Source organism: Canis aureus, chromosome 14 (genome assembly GCF_053574225.1).
Source record: "Canis aureus isolate CA01 chromosome 14, VMU_Caureus_v.1.0, whole genome shotgun sequence".
Lineage (NCBI taxonomy): Eukaryota > Metazoa > Chordata > Mammalia > Carnivora > Canidae > Canis > Canis aureus.
In genome coordinates, this window is record NC_135624.1 from 52,182,841 (window position 1) to 52,197,689 (window position 14,849).

Genomic DNA, 14,849 nt, shown 5'->3' on the forward strand with positions numbered 1-14,849 from the left:
AGATGGAGAGACATCCTTGTTGTCCTTGAACTCCTGAAATCTGCCCATGCCTAGATTTCCCAGTATAATGAATCCTCCAACCCCTCAATGCCCTTTTTGGGCACACACAAATTTAAGTTCAATTTCTATCATTTTTAACTGCAAGAGTTCTGGTACATAGTTGGTGCTCAACAAATGTTGACTTAATAATTGAAGAGCCAGATCCACTCCATGTGCTAACAAAATTTCTGAGCCTGGAATGCTGGCAGCGGTCACTATTCTAGGGTAATGAATGCCACCTATGAGGCTTCTTGGGAAGGCTGGCAGCCAGGCAGCCTGTTTGACAACACGCCAACCTGTCTTGGCTGAGTGCCATTTCATTAGAAACCCCTGTGACATGTACGTCCCTTACTAGCCTGAGAGCATCTCAAGTCCCAGCTTTAATTATCCCCAGTATCAAGCAGCCACCATGATGTTGGCACTCAACAGCTCTTCACTGAGGGAAAATCTCCAGCCACAACACTTACTATCAAAATGCAGAAGCTAGAATCAGAATGTGAGAAAAACAAGACTGAATAGAGTTATCATTCCTGATCCTAAAAGCTTTTGGCATCACTTCTGAAGCAGGTGTCCAGGAAATAATATATATCCCTGACTACCTTAGAAAACAAGGAAAAGACAGAATCAGAGTTTAGGGCTGGAAGTAGTCTGCATTTGATTTAATCTTTTTCCAGAGTGAAGACCAAGTAAGATACCATGTGGTTAAGGGATTTGTCCAAAGGTCATTATTTGGTGATCTTTAGGGCAGAGGCTGAAATCCGGGGTTTCTAACAATCCTGAAATACTGTATGATCCAATTTCCATAAGACAGAAGAGGGAAGGGGTTGTCAAAAACAAGGTTATAAAAGTTCTGGTATATTGTATTTTAAAGATATCACATGGGGGATCCCTGGATGGCTCAGCGGTTAAGCATCTGCCTTTGGCCCAGGGCGTAGTTCTGGAGTCCAGGGATAGAGTCCCACATCGGGCTCCCCGCATGGAGCCTGTTTCTCTCTCTGCCTATGTCTCTGCCTCTCTCTCTGTGTCTCTCATGAATAAATAAAATCCTTATAAATATCACATGTAACAAATTAATGTTTTCAACACACACACATATGGTACCAAGAGTTGTGCTGTTCACAAGATAATTACAGGGTTTATAAAATCACTTATAGAGCACAATGATTTACAGCGCACTTCAGTAGACAGTGTGCCCTGTAACAAGACACAGGTGATGAATTATTGATGAATTCAATATTGATGAAATATAGATGAATTATTCTTGTAATCCTGTGTCTGTCACTGTGTGTAGAACTTCGTGTGAAGAAAACTTTTAAAAAAATCTAAATTCAGGGGCAGCCCGGGTGGCTCAGCGGTTTAGCGCCTGCCTTCGGCCCAGGGCCTGATCCTGGACACCTGGAATCGAGTCCCATGTCAGGCTCCCTGCAAGGAGCCTGCTTCTTCCCCTGCCTGTGTCTCTGCCTCTCTCTGTCTCTCATTAATAAATAAATTTTTTTAAAAATCTAAATTCGAGATTTTTAAAAAATATTAGATTGGGCCCAAATGACACACTGGTGTCGCCCATCTCGCACACGCACCTTATGACTGCTGTGCATTTACTAGAAGCTGATGGAAATCAATCTTAGTGACGGAGGCCTTAGAATATTATCCCTCGCAGTATGATTGGGAAACAAAGGCCCGTGGAGAACCCGCGCCACAGAGCCTCTGAACCTATCAGGGACCTGGCACGGCTGTCCCAGTGGTGCCGTAACTAGAATGGAAACTGCTGTTGTCCCCAAGGCCTCCGCAGCGGAAAGCACTCCGGGGTCCTCGCCCTCCGCTGAAGGAGCAGCTGGTCAGGGGCCCGCCAGCTTCTCTCCGCCCGCGGGCGCGCGTCGCCTTAGCAACAGAGGAAGCGCAGCGAGGCTGGGGGCGGGGCTTCGGGGCGGGGGCGGGGCCGCGGGGGCGGGGCCGCGGGGCGGGGCGGGGCGGGGCGGGGCTTGGGGCGGGGCTATGGGGCGGGGCGCGCGCAGCCAAGCACCCCCCGCCCCCGGTCCAGCAGACGGCTCGCAGCGAGCCTGGCCCGCACGAGGATCGGCGCAGCGCGCAGCGGGAGCTTCTGGGACGTCAATGGAGAAACAATTTTCAGGCTCATCTGCGTTTTCAGATGGGCATGACACGTCGGAAATATCCACTGCCTCCGAACCCCTTCAGAAGCCCTTTGTGCTCAGGCTCCTAGACGTGCACAGCAAGTCTGAGGGGCCCGAGGAGCCGGAGGAGGAGGCCCGCAAGCAGAGCCAGGGAGACCGATACAACGAGTGTGAGGAGTCCAAGGAGACATCTGAACTGCACCGTCCCTGTGAGCCCCACAAGCCTTATGAGCCCTGCAAGCGCTATAAGCCCCACAAGGCCTCTCAGTCCCACGAGCCCTATGAGCTCCCGGAGTCCCACAAAGCCTACGAGCCCCATGCACCCCGCCAGCCGCGTAAACCCAGAGAGCCCCAGGCTCCCCACGAGTCCCGCAAGCCCAGTGGAGCCGAGCTGCTTCCCGGCGCTGCCGTGGTGGTCTCGCCTTCTCTGGTGACCAGGTTCCCGCCACGGGTTCTGCGATATTCCCCGAGCGGTAGGTGTCGGGGCCCTTCCCAAGGCACTGAGGGTCCTAATGTGAATGGTGCATGCAAGAGCTCCCTTTGTTTTAAAGAAGGGTAATTTTTGTGTCATTTACCTGCTGCTTTGTAGTCATCTATCTTTGGACCGTGTGGGACTCTGACAGTGAAACTGAATATCTTCACTCTCTCCTCCCTTTACCTGATGACCTCCTAGCTGTCTTTGATTATTCATTGTAACTTTTTATTATTTATTTATTTATTTAAATTTTTTATTTATTTATGATAGTCACAGAGAGAGAGAGAGAGGCAGAGACACAGGCAGAGGGAGAAGCAGGCTCCATGCACCGGGAGCCCGACGTGGGATTCGATCCCGGGTCTCCAGGATCGCGCCCTGGGCCAAAGGCAGGCGCCAAACCGCTGCGCCACCCAGGGATCCCTCATTGTAACTTTTTTAAAAAGATAGATTGATTAACTAATTAATTAGAATGAGCAGGGGAGAGGGAGAGAATCTCAACCAGACTTTCACCCCCAGCATGGAGCCCTGACGAGTCTGGATCCCACCACCCTGAGATCATGACCTGAGCTGAAATCAAGAGTCAGAGGCCCAACCCAGGCACCCCCACTGTAACTCCTTTTTGAAGCTTGCTTTTTCTTTCTTTCTTTTTTTAAATTTTATTTATTTGAGAGTGAGAGTGTGGGGGAAAGGCAGAGAGAATCTGAAGCAGACTTCATATTGAGCACAGAGCCGGATATGTGGCTCTACCTCACAACTGGGAGATCATGACCTCAGCCAAATTGAAGAGTCTGACCCCCTTAACCCACTGAGCCGTCTAGGGACGCCCCTTGAAGCTCTTCTTAATTCTTCTCTACAGTCATTGCATTTTCTCTGGGCTGCCACTGAACAGTACCTCTATTATAACACTTAAGATGTATTACATCATTATCTCTCTCCCTAATTCAAGGGAGAGATCCTTGAAGGGAGGATATCTTTGTCAGTGTTTGGCACATGGTGGCACCCAATAAATGCTAGCTATTACATTATTAAAGTGGTAGTAACAAAATATTAATTGAGCAGGAATTCAAAGTGTACACTTTACTAAATGTTTGCAGTCCTCACCAAGTTTACAAGGTACCTTATAGGGCCAATGGGTCTTGGGTATAAACACCCCTTGCTCTAAGTACACTGGTTCACTTACGACTTTTCATTGATGACCCTACTCAAAACAATTCTTTGTCCACGTTAGGCTTCCAGTCCCTCAGCTGACCACTTTTAATCTCATGTTCTCCTTGACTCCTCTTTATCAGCTTCCGTTCTATGGTTTGTCAGTGGCTCACTTACATTTTCCATCACCCTGTTGACTCTTTGGCTATCCACCAAACTTCCCCAAGCTTTTAAAACACCAACGCTGGATGGTTTAACTTAACCATCCATCCTCTGCCTACACCTGAGCAGCTGACTCTTGCTGTACAATATCACACAATCATATGGTTTCTTTTATTTCAATTTCATGATCACACATTTTAATTTGTCGCTTGATACTTCCTAGCAAGCTCACTTTAAGTTAGTTCTCTTAATCTCTGAGAAAATGACTGTCCTCTTTTCCCTCCTCTAAATGTTACACTTTTGACTCCTAAACAGCTGAAGACTTTGTCTCACACTTTATTGAGCAAATAGAAGCCACCACTCACGAGCTATCTTTTTTCTTACCACTAATCTATTGCCTTACCCAAACTATACCTGTGGATTCTTTTTCCATATTTCAAAGAATTGTGCCTTTCTCTATGAAAAGCAAAATCCTCCACTTGTGCTTTGGATTCTCCTCTTGTCTCCCAAAGAATTTTGTTCTTGCCATAATCCCCCCTCTCTCCTACAGAATTAATTTTCCATTTCTTTTTTTTCCCAAGGTTTTATTTATTTATTCATGAGAGACACACACACACAGAGGCAAGAAACAGGCAGAGGGAGAAGCTGGCTCCCTGCGGGGAGCCCAATGTGAGATTTAATCCCAGGATTCCAGGATCACGACCTGAGCCAAAGGCAGATGCTCAACCACTGAGGCACTCCGGTGCCCTAATTTCTCCGTTTCTAATAAATCAGTCCCATAAATGATCACATATATCTATGAACATATACTCAAGAACCTTTCATCTTGAGAAAAGCCTTAACCCCATGCCTTCTTCAGACCCCTCCTTTTCCCACCATAGCTATCATTTTTCTGTTCTCCTTTCATTGCAGAACTTGTCCAAAAAGTTGTCTATACTCACTGACTCCATTTTCCCACTCATTGTTCTCTCCTCAACCCACCTAGTTAGGCTTCTTTTCCCTCCACTCCACTGAAACTCCTATAATTTACTGCCTTTCTGTCTACTGCCAACTCTGTTACCATGCATGGGGATTTCAGTATCCATTGGATGATTCACTTGGCTTCCCGGTTCTTTGACCTCCTCACTTTGAATAATGGCATCCTTCACCCCATCTTAGGCATTTACTTCTCTAACCTTTGTAATGTCAATTGCTGTACCATTTCCAAAATTTCTATATCAAGCACTCTAATCTCTAACCATGTCATATCTTTCAGGCTCACCCATTCCCCCTTGTACCCCCTTTATCAATTCTTCAGCATCAAAAGGACCTCTAACCTACTGAGGTTATTAACCTTTCATTATATATCATTACCTTTTTTTTTAAAAAATTATTTATTTGAGAGTGAGAGAGAGCAGAAGGAAGGAGTAGAGGGAGAGGGAAAAACAGATACCCCGCTGAACAGGGAGCCCAATGCAGGGCTCTTTCCAGGGCACTGGGATAATGATCTGAACTGAAGGCAAGACCCTTAACTGACTGAGACACTCAAGTGCCCCTATATCACTACCTTTGTTCTCTGTCTCCCTTTATTTACTTGATAGTCCACGGTCTGCTAATGGAATCACTCCCTTGCAAATATCCTTACTTCCCTTGCTTCCTCCTCTACCATTCTTGCCAGTTAAGTCCAGTTCTTGCCTTCACTTGAAAAACAATGATGAGAAAAACAAACAACTCTGCTGACTGATTTTAAATTAATGATCTTGAAATTCAAGTGGGCTCTTAATGCTGCTTGGCAAACATACTACATTTCCCCTGTCAATTCATTTTCCAACATGGAATCTACTAAATTACTAGCATCTGTACATATATATGTTGCCTTTTCTCCTGTTAATAATGGATGAACTGTCTTTATTCCTATTAAATGCCATTCTCTCAATCTGTATGTTGGATCCCATCCTATCTAACTTTAAGCTCTTCTAAAATTATTCCCTCTCTCTCTTGCTTCATTTTATTCTGTTGGATGACTCATCACATGAACATGCAGCAATAACTTCCATCATAAAAAAAAAAAAAAAAACAACTCTCCCTTAATCCTATGTACCCCTCCAGGTACCAGTCCTATTTCTCTGTTACTCCTTAAAGAAAAATTCCTCCAAACAGTTATCTCCATAGCTTCACTTCTCATTCTCTTTAGAACCAATGTAAACATTCATCTCCTCTAGTTGGATGGAGTTGCTTTTGTTGAGGTCATAATGACCTCTGCCTTGCCAAAGTCAATGGTTAATTCTTCATCCTCATCTTACTCATTTGACACATTCATGCTCGCTTTTTCTTGGAAGTCCTTCTTTACTTGCCTTCATCGTCATCCTATCTCATCATTTGTTCCCAGCTCAGTTTTCTTAGCTAGATCCTTCTTCTCTTCTCAGCCTCTAGGTTGAAATGAGTGATGACTGTTTTCTCAGATTCATTAGAACTTTCCTTGTTACATGGGCAATGTCATCAGTTCCATGGATTTAACTGAATGCTGCTATTTTCTCAAATTTCTCCTTTGAGTTCTAGAGTTTTATCATCAATTGTCTATTTAATATCTCTACTTGAGTATCTAGTAGGCATGTAAAATTGAAGGTATTCATAACTGAACTCTTATTTCCACACTCAAATTTGCTCTTCCTTCATTGTTTTCATTTCTGCAAATGGTACCACCACTCATTCATCTAATGCTAGGGTCAAAAACCTTGAAGTCATTCTTGACACCTGTTTTTCTCTTACACTCAGCCTCCAAACCATTGGCAAACCTCAATTTTGAGATATATCATGACTGACCATTTAACATCTTCATCATCTTTGTAAGCCACTATCATCTCTTCCTTGATCCACTACAGTAGCTTTCATCTTGCTCTTTGTTCCACTCTTGCCCCATTCCTCTCCCCCACTCCCAGTTTATTGTTCATATAGTGGTCATGGGTCTGAGAACTTAAATTTTACTCAACTCTCCTCTCATCTCTCCAGAGGGGTTTCTCATCTCACATAGTTTGTAATCTAAAGTACTTAGCAGGCCTGCAAGGCCCTACATGATCTGGCTCCCACCTGCCTCCCCAACCAAATATCCCACCATCTCTGTTCTCCAACCGTGTAGGCCCACCTCACAGTCATTTCATTTGACTTTTCCTCTGCCAGGACACACTTCCCTCAAGTGTTTATCATCTTATGAAGAGATCACTCTGTCAAAAAGAACTCTTTGGCCTGCTTATTTGCTTTCAAGTACTTGTCTTATTGACTGTACAATACTTTGTGTCTATTTATTTGCTGTTTATATTAAGCTCTCAGAGGGCAAAACCTTTGTCTTAGCTACTGTTTCATCCTCAGTGCCTCAAGAAGTGCCTAGAGCAAGTTTGGACTTAGCAATTATTGTTGAATGAAAGATTTCTTCATTCAGCCTCTGTATCACCAAGTCCAGTGATTCCTTCTCTATCCTTAGGGTTGTTAAGAAAATTGAGTTAATATCTATAAAGCATTTAGAGCAGATTGTGGTACTAGTATTTAGTAGATGTTAGCCATTATTAGTAGTGATGTTAGTATTATCTTATTTGACCAGTGGGCAGCATTTAATACAATTGACCACACCCTTCTTGAAACATATATGTCTTTCTCTTGGCCTCTGTGACACCACAATCCTCCATTTTATCACCTATGTGACTGCTTGCTCTTGGGCTCATTTGCTGAGCCCTCCCTATTTTCCTGAACTCTAAAGACCTCCAACCTGACCCATTTTCATTTCTTTTTTTTTTCCTTCCTTTTCCCTCCCAGGCTGTGATATGTACACTTATGGCTTTAAATAGCATGTCTATACTGCTGCCTCCTAAATTTATATATTCCAGCCCTACTCTCTTTCCTGAGTCCCACACTCATGTATTGAACTGCGTACTGGACATCTCCGTTTGGATATATATCATAGGCATCACAAATATAATATACTTTGATATAGAAGTCTTGATTTTTTTTTCTCCCAGTCTTGTTCCTCCCTCCCTCCTCCAACTGAATGTTTCCAGAAAATAGCAAACAGATTACAGGGGAAACAAGGGTAGAAGCAGGGAGACTACTTGAGCAGCTCATGTAGAAATCCAGGTGAGAAATGGCCATAATTGGGATGAGGGCGTAGCAATGGAAATAAATAAATTCAGGAGATAGAAAAACTAATAGCTTGCATTGGATGCATTTCATTTGAAGGTGAAGGAAGAGGAGTCAGGGAGAAATAGTAGTTTTTCTTTGGCTTGATCAAACTGGACACTATTTCATAAAGTAAGGATGCCACCCTTAATATTTAATCTTGCCTGTGGCTTCCCATTCCTCTTAGGATAAACCAAACCTTTGCAGAGGCCTCTAAAGTTCCATGGGCCCTCTGACCTCACTCCCTTCCACTCCCTCCTGCTTACTCTGTCCCCATCGTACTGGCTTCTTTCTGTTCTCTAAAAGGCCAATCTCCTACTTGCCCCTGCTTCACAACCCGTGTTTGTGGTTTCCTCTCCTTAGATGCTTATTATTTTCTGGGATTGTCTCGTGATTAATTCCTATTCAGGTCACAGTCTAGATTTTTATTTAATTTTGTTTTGTTTTTTCTTTTTAAATATCTATCATCTTTCCAAGTTTTTATTTAAATTCGTTAGGGCAGCCCGGTGGCTCAGCGGCTTAGCGCCGCCTTTGGCCCAGGGCGTGATCCTGAAGACCCCGGATCGAGTCCCACATCAGGCTCCCTGCATGGAGCCTGCTTCTCCCTCTGCCTGTGTCTCTGCCTCTCTCTCTCTCTGTGTGTCTCTCATGAATAAATAAATAAAATCTTAAAAAAAAAATAAATTCGTTAGTTATGGGGAACCTGGCTGGCTCAGTTGGTGGAGCATATGACTCTTGATCTCTGGGTTGTGAGTTTGAGCCCCACATTGGGTGTAGAGATTACTTAAATTTTCTTTAATCTTAAAAAAATAAACTCCAGTTAGTTAACATACAGTGTAATATTAGTTGCAGGTGTAGAATTTAGTGATTCATTATTACATACATACACCAGGTGCTCATCACAAGTGCTCTCCTTAATCCCTATCACCTATTTAACTTGTCTCCTGCCCACCTCCCCTCCAGTTTGTTCTTTATAGCTAAGAGTCTGTTTTATGGTTTTCCTCTCTCTCTCCACTCCATGTTCATTTGTTTTGTTTCTCAAATTCCACATAGGAGTGAAATATGGTATTTGTTTTTTGCTGCCAGTCCACATTTTTAAAAGGTGGGAAAGCCCAGATCTTAGGGACCCTTCCCTGTCCATGATGCCTAAAGTACCCCCCTGCCCCCCCCCGCCCCCCCCCCCCCCCCCCCCCGCCGCCGAAGTAGCTTGATGATGAGACTCTCTCAAAAGTTCTCAGACTCTGCTTTAAAGAATACTACTTAAAGCTTCTTATCTGGGCAGCCCTGGTGGCGCAGCGGTTTAGCGCCGCCTACAGACTGGGGTGTGATCCTGGGGACCCAGGATGGAGTCCCGCATCAGGCTTCCTGTATGGAGCCTGCTTCTCCCTCTGCCTGTGTCTCTGCCTCTCTCTCTCTCTCTCTCTGTCTCTATGAATAAATAAAATCTTTTTTTAAAAACTTATCTTCTCAATTTATTTTCTAGATTTTGTATTTTCCTTGTTAAAAATCCTATCTTTACATTACTTCCCCTAGTAAAGCTTAATACGCAGCCAGCATATTTATATAATATTTACATAAAATAATGTAAATATTGGGAAATATTTAGTCAGCATGTCACCATGCTTCTGTTCACTTAGTAAGATTCCTTTATCCAACAAACATTTGCTGAGCATCTACTAAGGCACTCATTGTGTCTTGTGGGGCTGTAAAGATGACTGAGACATGGTGGTCAGGTTGTGTGCATAGTTTTAAAACTTAGAGAATGGAGCCTATCATCTATCTCCTTACTAATGTATCATCACCTAATCATTGGTGTCGCTGTTAAAATTTATTGAGCACTTACTATGTTCTGGGTGTAGACTATGAACCATAGATGAGTAAGACAAGGATCCCATCCTTAAAGGACTGTCAGTGTGGTTGGGAGGCTGAATACATCCCTAACAATAACATATCCATAGAGCGTACAAAGTAAAGTGGATTGGAGTATCCCACAGGACAGTCGCATCATTTTTCTGAGTCGAATGGCAATAGTAACCTCTATTTTTAATGGAGAAGAAAGGCTCAGAAAAAAGTAGGACCAAAGTAATAATTTAATCACTTAACTAAAATAGGATGAAATAGAGATTAAATATTTAATCTAAAATATACAGAGCTCAGAGTACTTAATTCGGATTTTATCAATTGATTGCTTGCTTGATTGGGCTCCACGCCCAGTGTGGAGCCCAATGCAGGGCTTGAATTCATGACCCTTAGATCAAGACCTGGGCTGAGATCAAGATGTGCTTAACTGACTGAGCCACCCTGGTGCCCCTTAATTTGGATTTATTTGTAAGGGATTAGGGAAGTGATTTAAAAGAAAGACTCTCAGGCAAGTGTGGGAGTATGGAGGGAAATTATATTGAGTAAACTTTTTTAAAGTTAAAACTTTTTTGAAATCTTTAAGACATTTACATGATTAAAAAACCAAAACAATCTTAAAAGACTACAAAGAAATGTCACCTTCCCACCCTGTCCCCTCTTTCCCTTTTACAAGTAACCACTTTTATTCATTTTTATGCATCTTTATATAAATACGAGAAAATACTACACAAGCTTATGTGTGTCTTCCTCTTAAGAAAGAGTAGCACATGCTATACTTCTCTTCATTCTTCACTTGATGGTATATCTTCTCATATAACTGCATAAAGGGTTTCCTCATTTTTTTTAAAAGCAGATGCCTCATGTTTTATTACATAATTGTGCTGCTACTAGTTTAACACCTCATTTGCTTTCATTGCTGCTACAAGCAATGCTGTAATAGATAAACCTGTACATGGTGTCATTTAGTACATGTCATACAGCTATATCTGTGGAATAAATTTCCAGACGTGGGATACTGGAGGGCAAACACATCTAGAACTTTGATTTAACAAAATGGCTTTCTATTTAACTTCTTTGGAAGTTGATGCATTTTGTACTCCCAATGAAAGTGGCAATGGAAATGTCTGTTCTCACAGCCTCATTATTATAGTGTATAGTTGAACTTCTGGCTTTTTGAAAATCTAATTGATGAAAAACTAGTATGTCATTAACTTTTAATTTGCATTTATCTTATTAATGACATTAAACATCTTTTTAGATTTTTATTTTTTCATCTCCTTTTCTATTTTCCTTTTGATTTGCTAGGTATTTTTTTACTTACAAGGAGATTAGCCCTTTGGGATATGTTTGACCTGTTTTTTTTTTTTTTTTTTTTCTGTTTTGTGGGTGGTCTCCTTGTCTTTGCTTGTTTTTGCTTCATTTTGTTTTGCCACAAAAATATTTTTATAGTAAAATTTATCTCAATTGTTTTTTTATGGATTCTTCTATGAAATCATAATTAGAAAGGCCTTCTTCCACTTCTAGGTTTTGAAAGAATTACTTTTGTATTTTCTTTTATAATTTTTAAAAAACATTTAAATCTTTGATCTGGTAAGAATTCATCCTGATGTTGGGTGAGAGTTATAAACCCAGCTTTCTTAGCAGTTGTCTATCCAAGCTGCCAGTGCTGTCTTCACATAGATGAAATCGGCTAAAAAGAAACATGAAAAATAGATTTGAAACTTGAGAAAAAGGGTCACAAGAGTGTAGGTGTGAGAAGAGGCACAGCTTAATAGTTAGCTTGAGGATGTAATGGTTTTGAGCTCTAGTTTGCACAGAAGTCCCTGATTTCTGTTGTTGTTGTTATTTAACCAATTGAGCGGGACTTGTCCTTTTTATGCCTCTACCTTCTCAACCTCAAGCAAAACCATTTCCCATGCTCTTCTATCTCTTGACCGATGACCCTGAGCTAAGGCAGTGAGGAGCACATTGCAAGGGAGGCATGCCTAGGAGAGGAACAAGAAGAATGAACAGTAGTAATGGATCACATTATTACACATACACACATTATTACATCATATCAAAAAACATCTCACTGTTTGTTTACATATCATACCCAATATAGAAATAGACTGCTTCATGACCAATCTCCAAAACAACAGTGCACATACAACAAGCACAAATTTTACTTCAAAAAGGCTTAAAGTAGATTTTACTGAAGTATCCTACAGGGAACTATACCATCTAACAGAGCAAAACCTGCTAAAAATGCTCTTGAGGAAATGCTCTTGCTAAGTCCCAATCCCCATGACTGCTAATCTCCAAAAATACCTTTCCTATTTCTCTCAAGCCCCAGCTTGCCTCTCTCTTACCCTCCCTTCTTGTGCTTCTAGAGCTATTCTGAGAACTGCTCCCTGCCTTTTCTTTGTAGCTCAGTGGTACCCCATTTAGTACAATCCAGGACTAGAGGCTGAACATCTTAAACATGGGCTTCTGAGGAGTCAGGGTAAAGGGCGAAGTGGAGAACAGTTATACTTGGACATTTCATCCTTGTCATGTTACAAAATAAAACGCTTTACGTGTGCTTGCAGGGGGACTCCCAGTGAACAATGCTCATCACTGCCATCAGGGAAGAACAGGTTTAATCATGCTCTCTCCCAGCAGATGGCAGCCTTCTCCATCAAATGGCTTGGATCATCACCCCCCGCCCCGCCACCCCCACCCCCCGCCCGACCTTTTTTTTTTTTTTTTTTTTTTTTTTTTTAGCTGTAGGTGGCAACCTGAGTGATGTGGCTTGTGTGCTACAGAATAAAATACATTTATAGGGTTTACTGTAGCCAAAACATTCTGATTATCTCTTAGAGGGAGCTGGTGTTCATCATTATGCTGAAAATTCTTTAAGGGCTTCCTCCTGGTAGCCTTTAAATAAAAGTCAAACTCCTCCTGGGTTCAATGGGATCTGGCCCAATCATAAATCCTGTTGCCTTCTCCCTTGTTCCCTTCCCTCCAGCCACCCTGACCAACTGTTTTCCTTTGTCTTTTGCTTGATTTCACTTCAGGGCCTTTACACTTGCCCTCTCCTCTGCCTGAAATGCTTTTCCTCTCTCTCCTGGTTACAGCCAGGATTTGGTTTCAGCCTGATTCCAGAGCTAGAAGTCTTACCCATTAAATAATATTGTGGTAGAGCCCAAACTTGTCTGCTTTGAAAAATACCAATGCCCGTGTTCCACCTCCAAAGAGTGTGGATTTAATTGGCCTAAGGTGTGACCTGGGCCCCATAATTTTTTTTAAAAGATCCACAGGTGATTCTAATGTGCAGACAAGTTTGGAAACCATTGTAACCGTGCTTTGCTTGGGACATTAGCTAACAATAGCCACCTGAGAACTATTCTATCCCACCAATTGGTAAGATAACATCAAAAGCATTTCTAAAATAAAAGAGTGCAAGGGCTGCCTAGGTGGTTCAGTATGTTAAATGTCTGGCTCTTGATTTTGGCTCAGGTCATGATCTCAGGATCATGAGATGGAGCCTGCTTAAGATTCTCTCTCTCTCTCTCCCTTTGACTTCTCCCTTCTCCCTCTCTTAAAAAAAAAAAAAAAAAAGAGTGCAAGCCCTACTTGTGGCAGAAACTACCATGAAAGGGCAATAGGAAAAGTGTTATTCATTCATATTATCAGTATTTGTAGAAGTGTTTTTAGGATTGGTTCAATATTATACTGACTTTCTGACCTGTGTATACAAGACTGGGAACCAAGCTTGGTGATACATGAAAAGTCCACAGAATAAGTGCTTCATCTGTCATGGGTGATGGCATGCTGGGCACAAGGGGCTTATTTGTAGCCTACTCCCCACTCTTCCATGGGTCTGAGTCAGTTTAGCCTTAAAAAGTAGAGTAATAGATGGGGCGCCTGGGTGGCCCAGTCAGTTGGGCATCCAACTCTTGATTTCAGCCCAGGTCATGATCTTAGGGTCATGAGATCAGGCTCCATATAGGGCTCCACATTGGGCTCTGTGCTCAGCAGTGAGTCTGCTTCTCTCTCTCTCTCTCTCTGCCCCTCCACCCACTCATGTTCTCTCTGTCTCTAAAATCCATCTTTTTAAAAAGTAGAGTAATAGAAAATATCCCAATTCAAAAATTCCATTTGCTACTTTTTTTTTTTTTAACTTTGTAACCTATCTCCTACTATGCTATAAATTCCTTGAGAAGTGAATATGTCTTACTCATTTTTGTTCTCTCAATGCTGGAGAGATATGCTCCATGCTGCACGGAGTAGAAACACAATCAATACTGGGTTGCTGTGTTTCGTGCATTGCTCCCACGTTGATACATTAAAAGTTGTACTAATAATTCTGATTATCATTCATCTACTATATGCAGGGTACTTTATATATATGTCACTAATCTTTATACAGACATACCTATTACCCTCCTATCTGAGAAGGGAAACTGAGTCTCAGAGAAGTTAAGCAGTTTGCCCAAGGTGGTATGGCTGAGTAACAGAACTGGGGTTTGAGCCATGTCTGTCTGATGCCAGAACACACCCACTTTCCTTTACCCAAAATACTTCAGAGGGTAGGAAATGGTACTTCAGAACTCTCAGATGTGATTAAAAACTCTCAAGAAAAACCTGAATCAATCTGTTCTTATGAGGTCTATTTTAATAGGCCTTTTCATAACATGGTTTGTATGATCTCCTGCATTTTCCCACATTTAGCAAAGAAACTAAACATGATTTTTTTTTTATGCAGGCTCCACATCCAGTGTGGAGTCCATGGGGGGCCTGAACTCACAATCCTGAGATTAAGACCTGAGCCAAGATTAAGAGATGGACACCTCGCTGACTGAGCCACCCAGACACCTTGAAACATGATTTTTTTTTTAAAGATTTCATTTATTTATTTGAGAGAGGGA

At 42.2% G+C, this 14,849-nt stretch overlaps 1 protein-coding gene across 3 annotated transcripts in view; it reads left to right on the top strand.

The window, feature by feature from the left end:
- The first annotated feature begins 1,740 nt into the window (after positions 1-1,740).
- SPMAP2L (sperm microtubule associated protein 2 like) overlaps positions 1,741-14,849 on the top strand; it is a 48,256-nt gene continuing 35,147 nt past the window's right edge. For 2 of the 3 annotated variants that reach the window (XM_077848130.1, XM_077848131.1), the window contains exon 1: positions 2,029-2,641. In XM_077848130.1, coding sequence (XP_077704256.1) covers positions 2,032-2,641 — 610 coding nt within the window. In that variant the 5' untranslated portion in view covers positions 2,029-2,031. Of the gene's footprint in view, positions 1,874-2,028; positions 2,642-14,849 lie in introns of those variants that run through there. The other variant, XM_077848132.1, reaches the window with a different exon arrangement.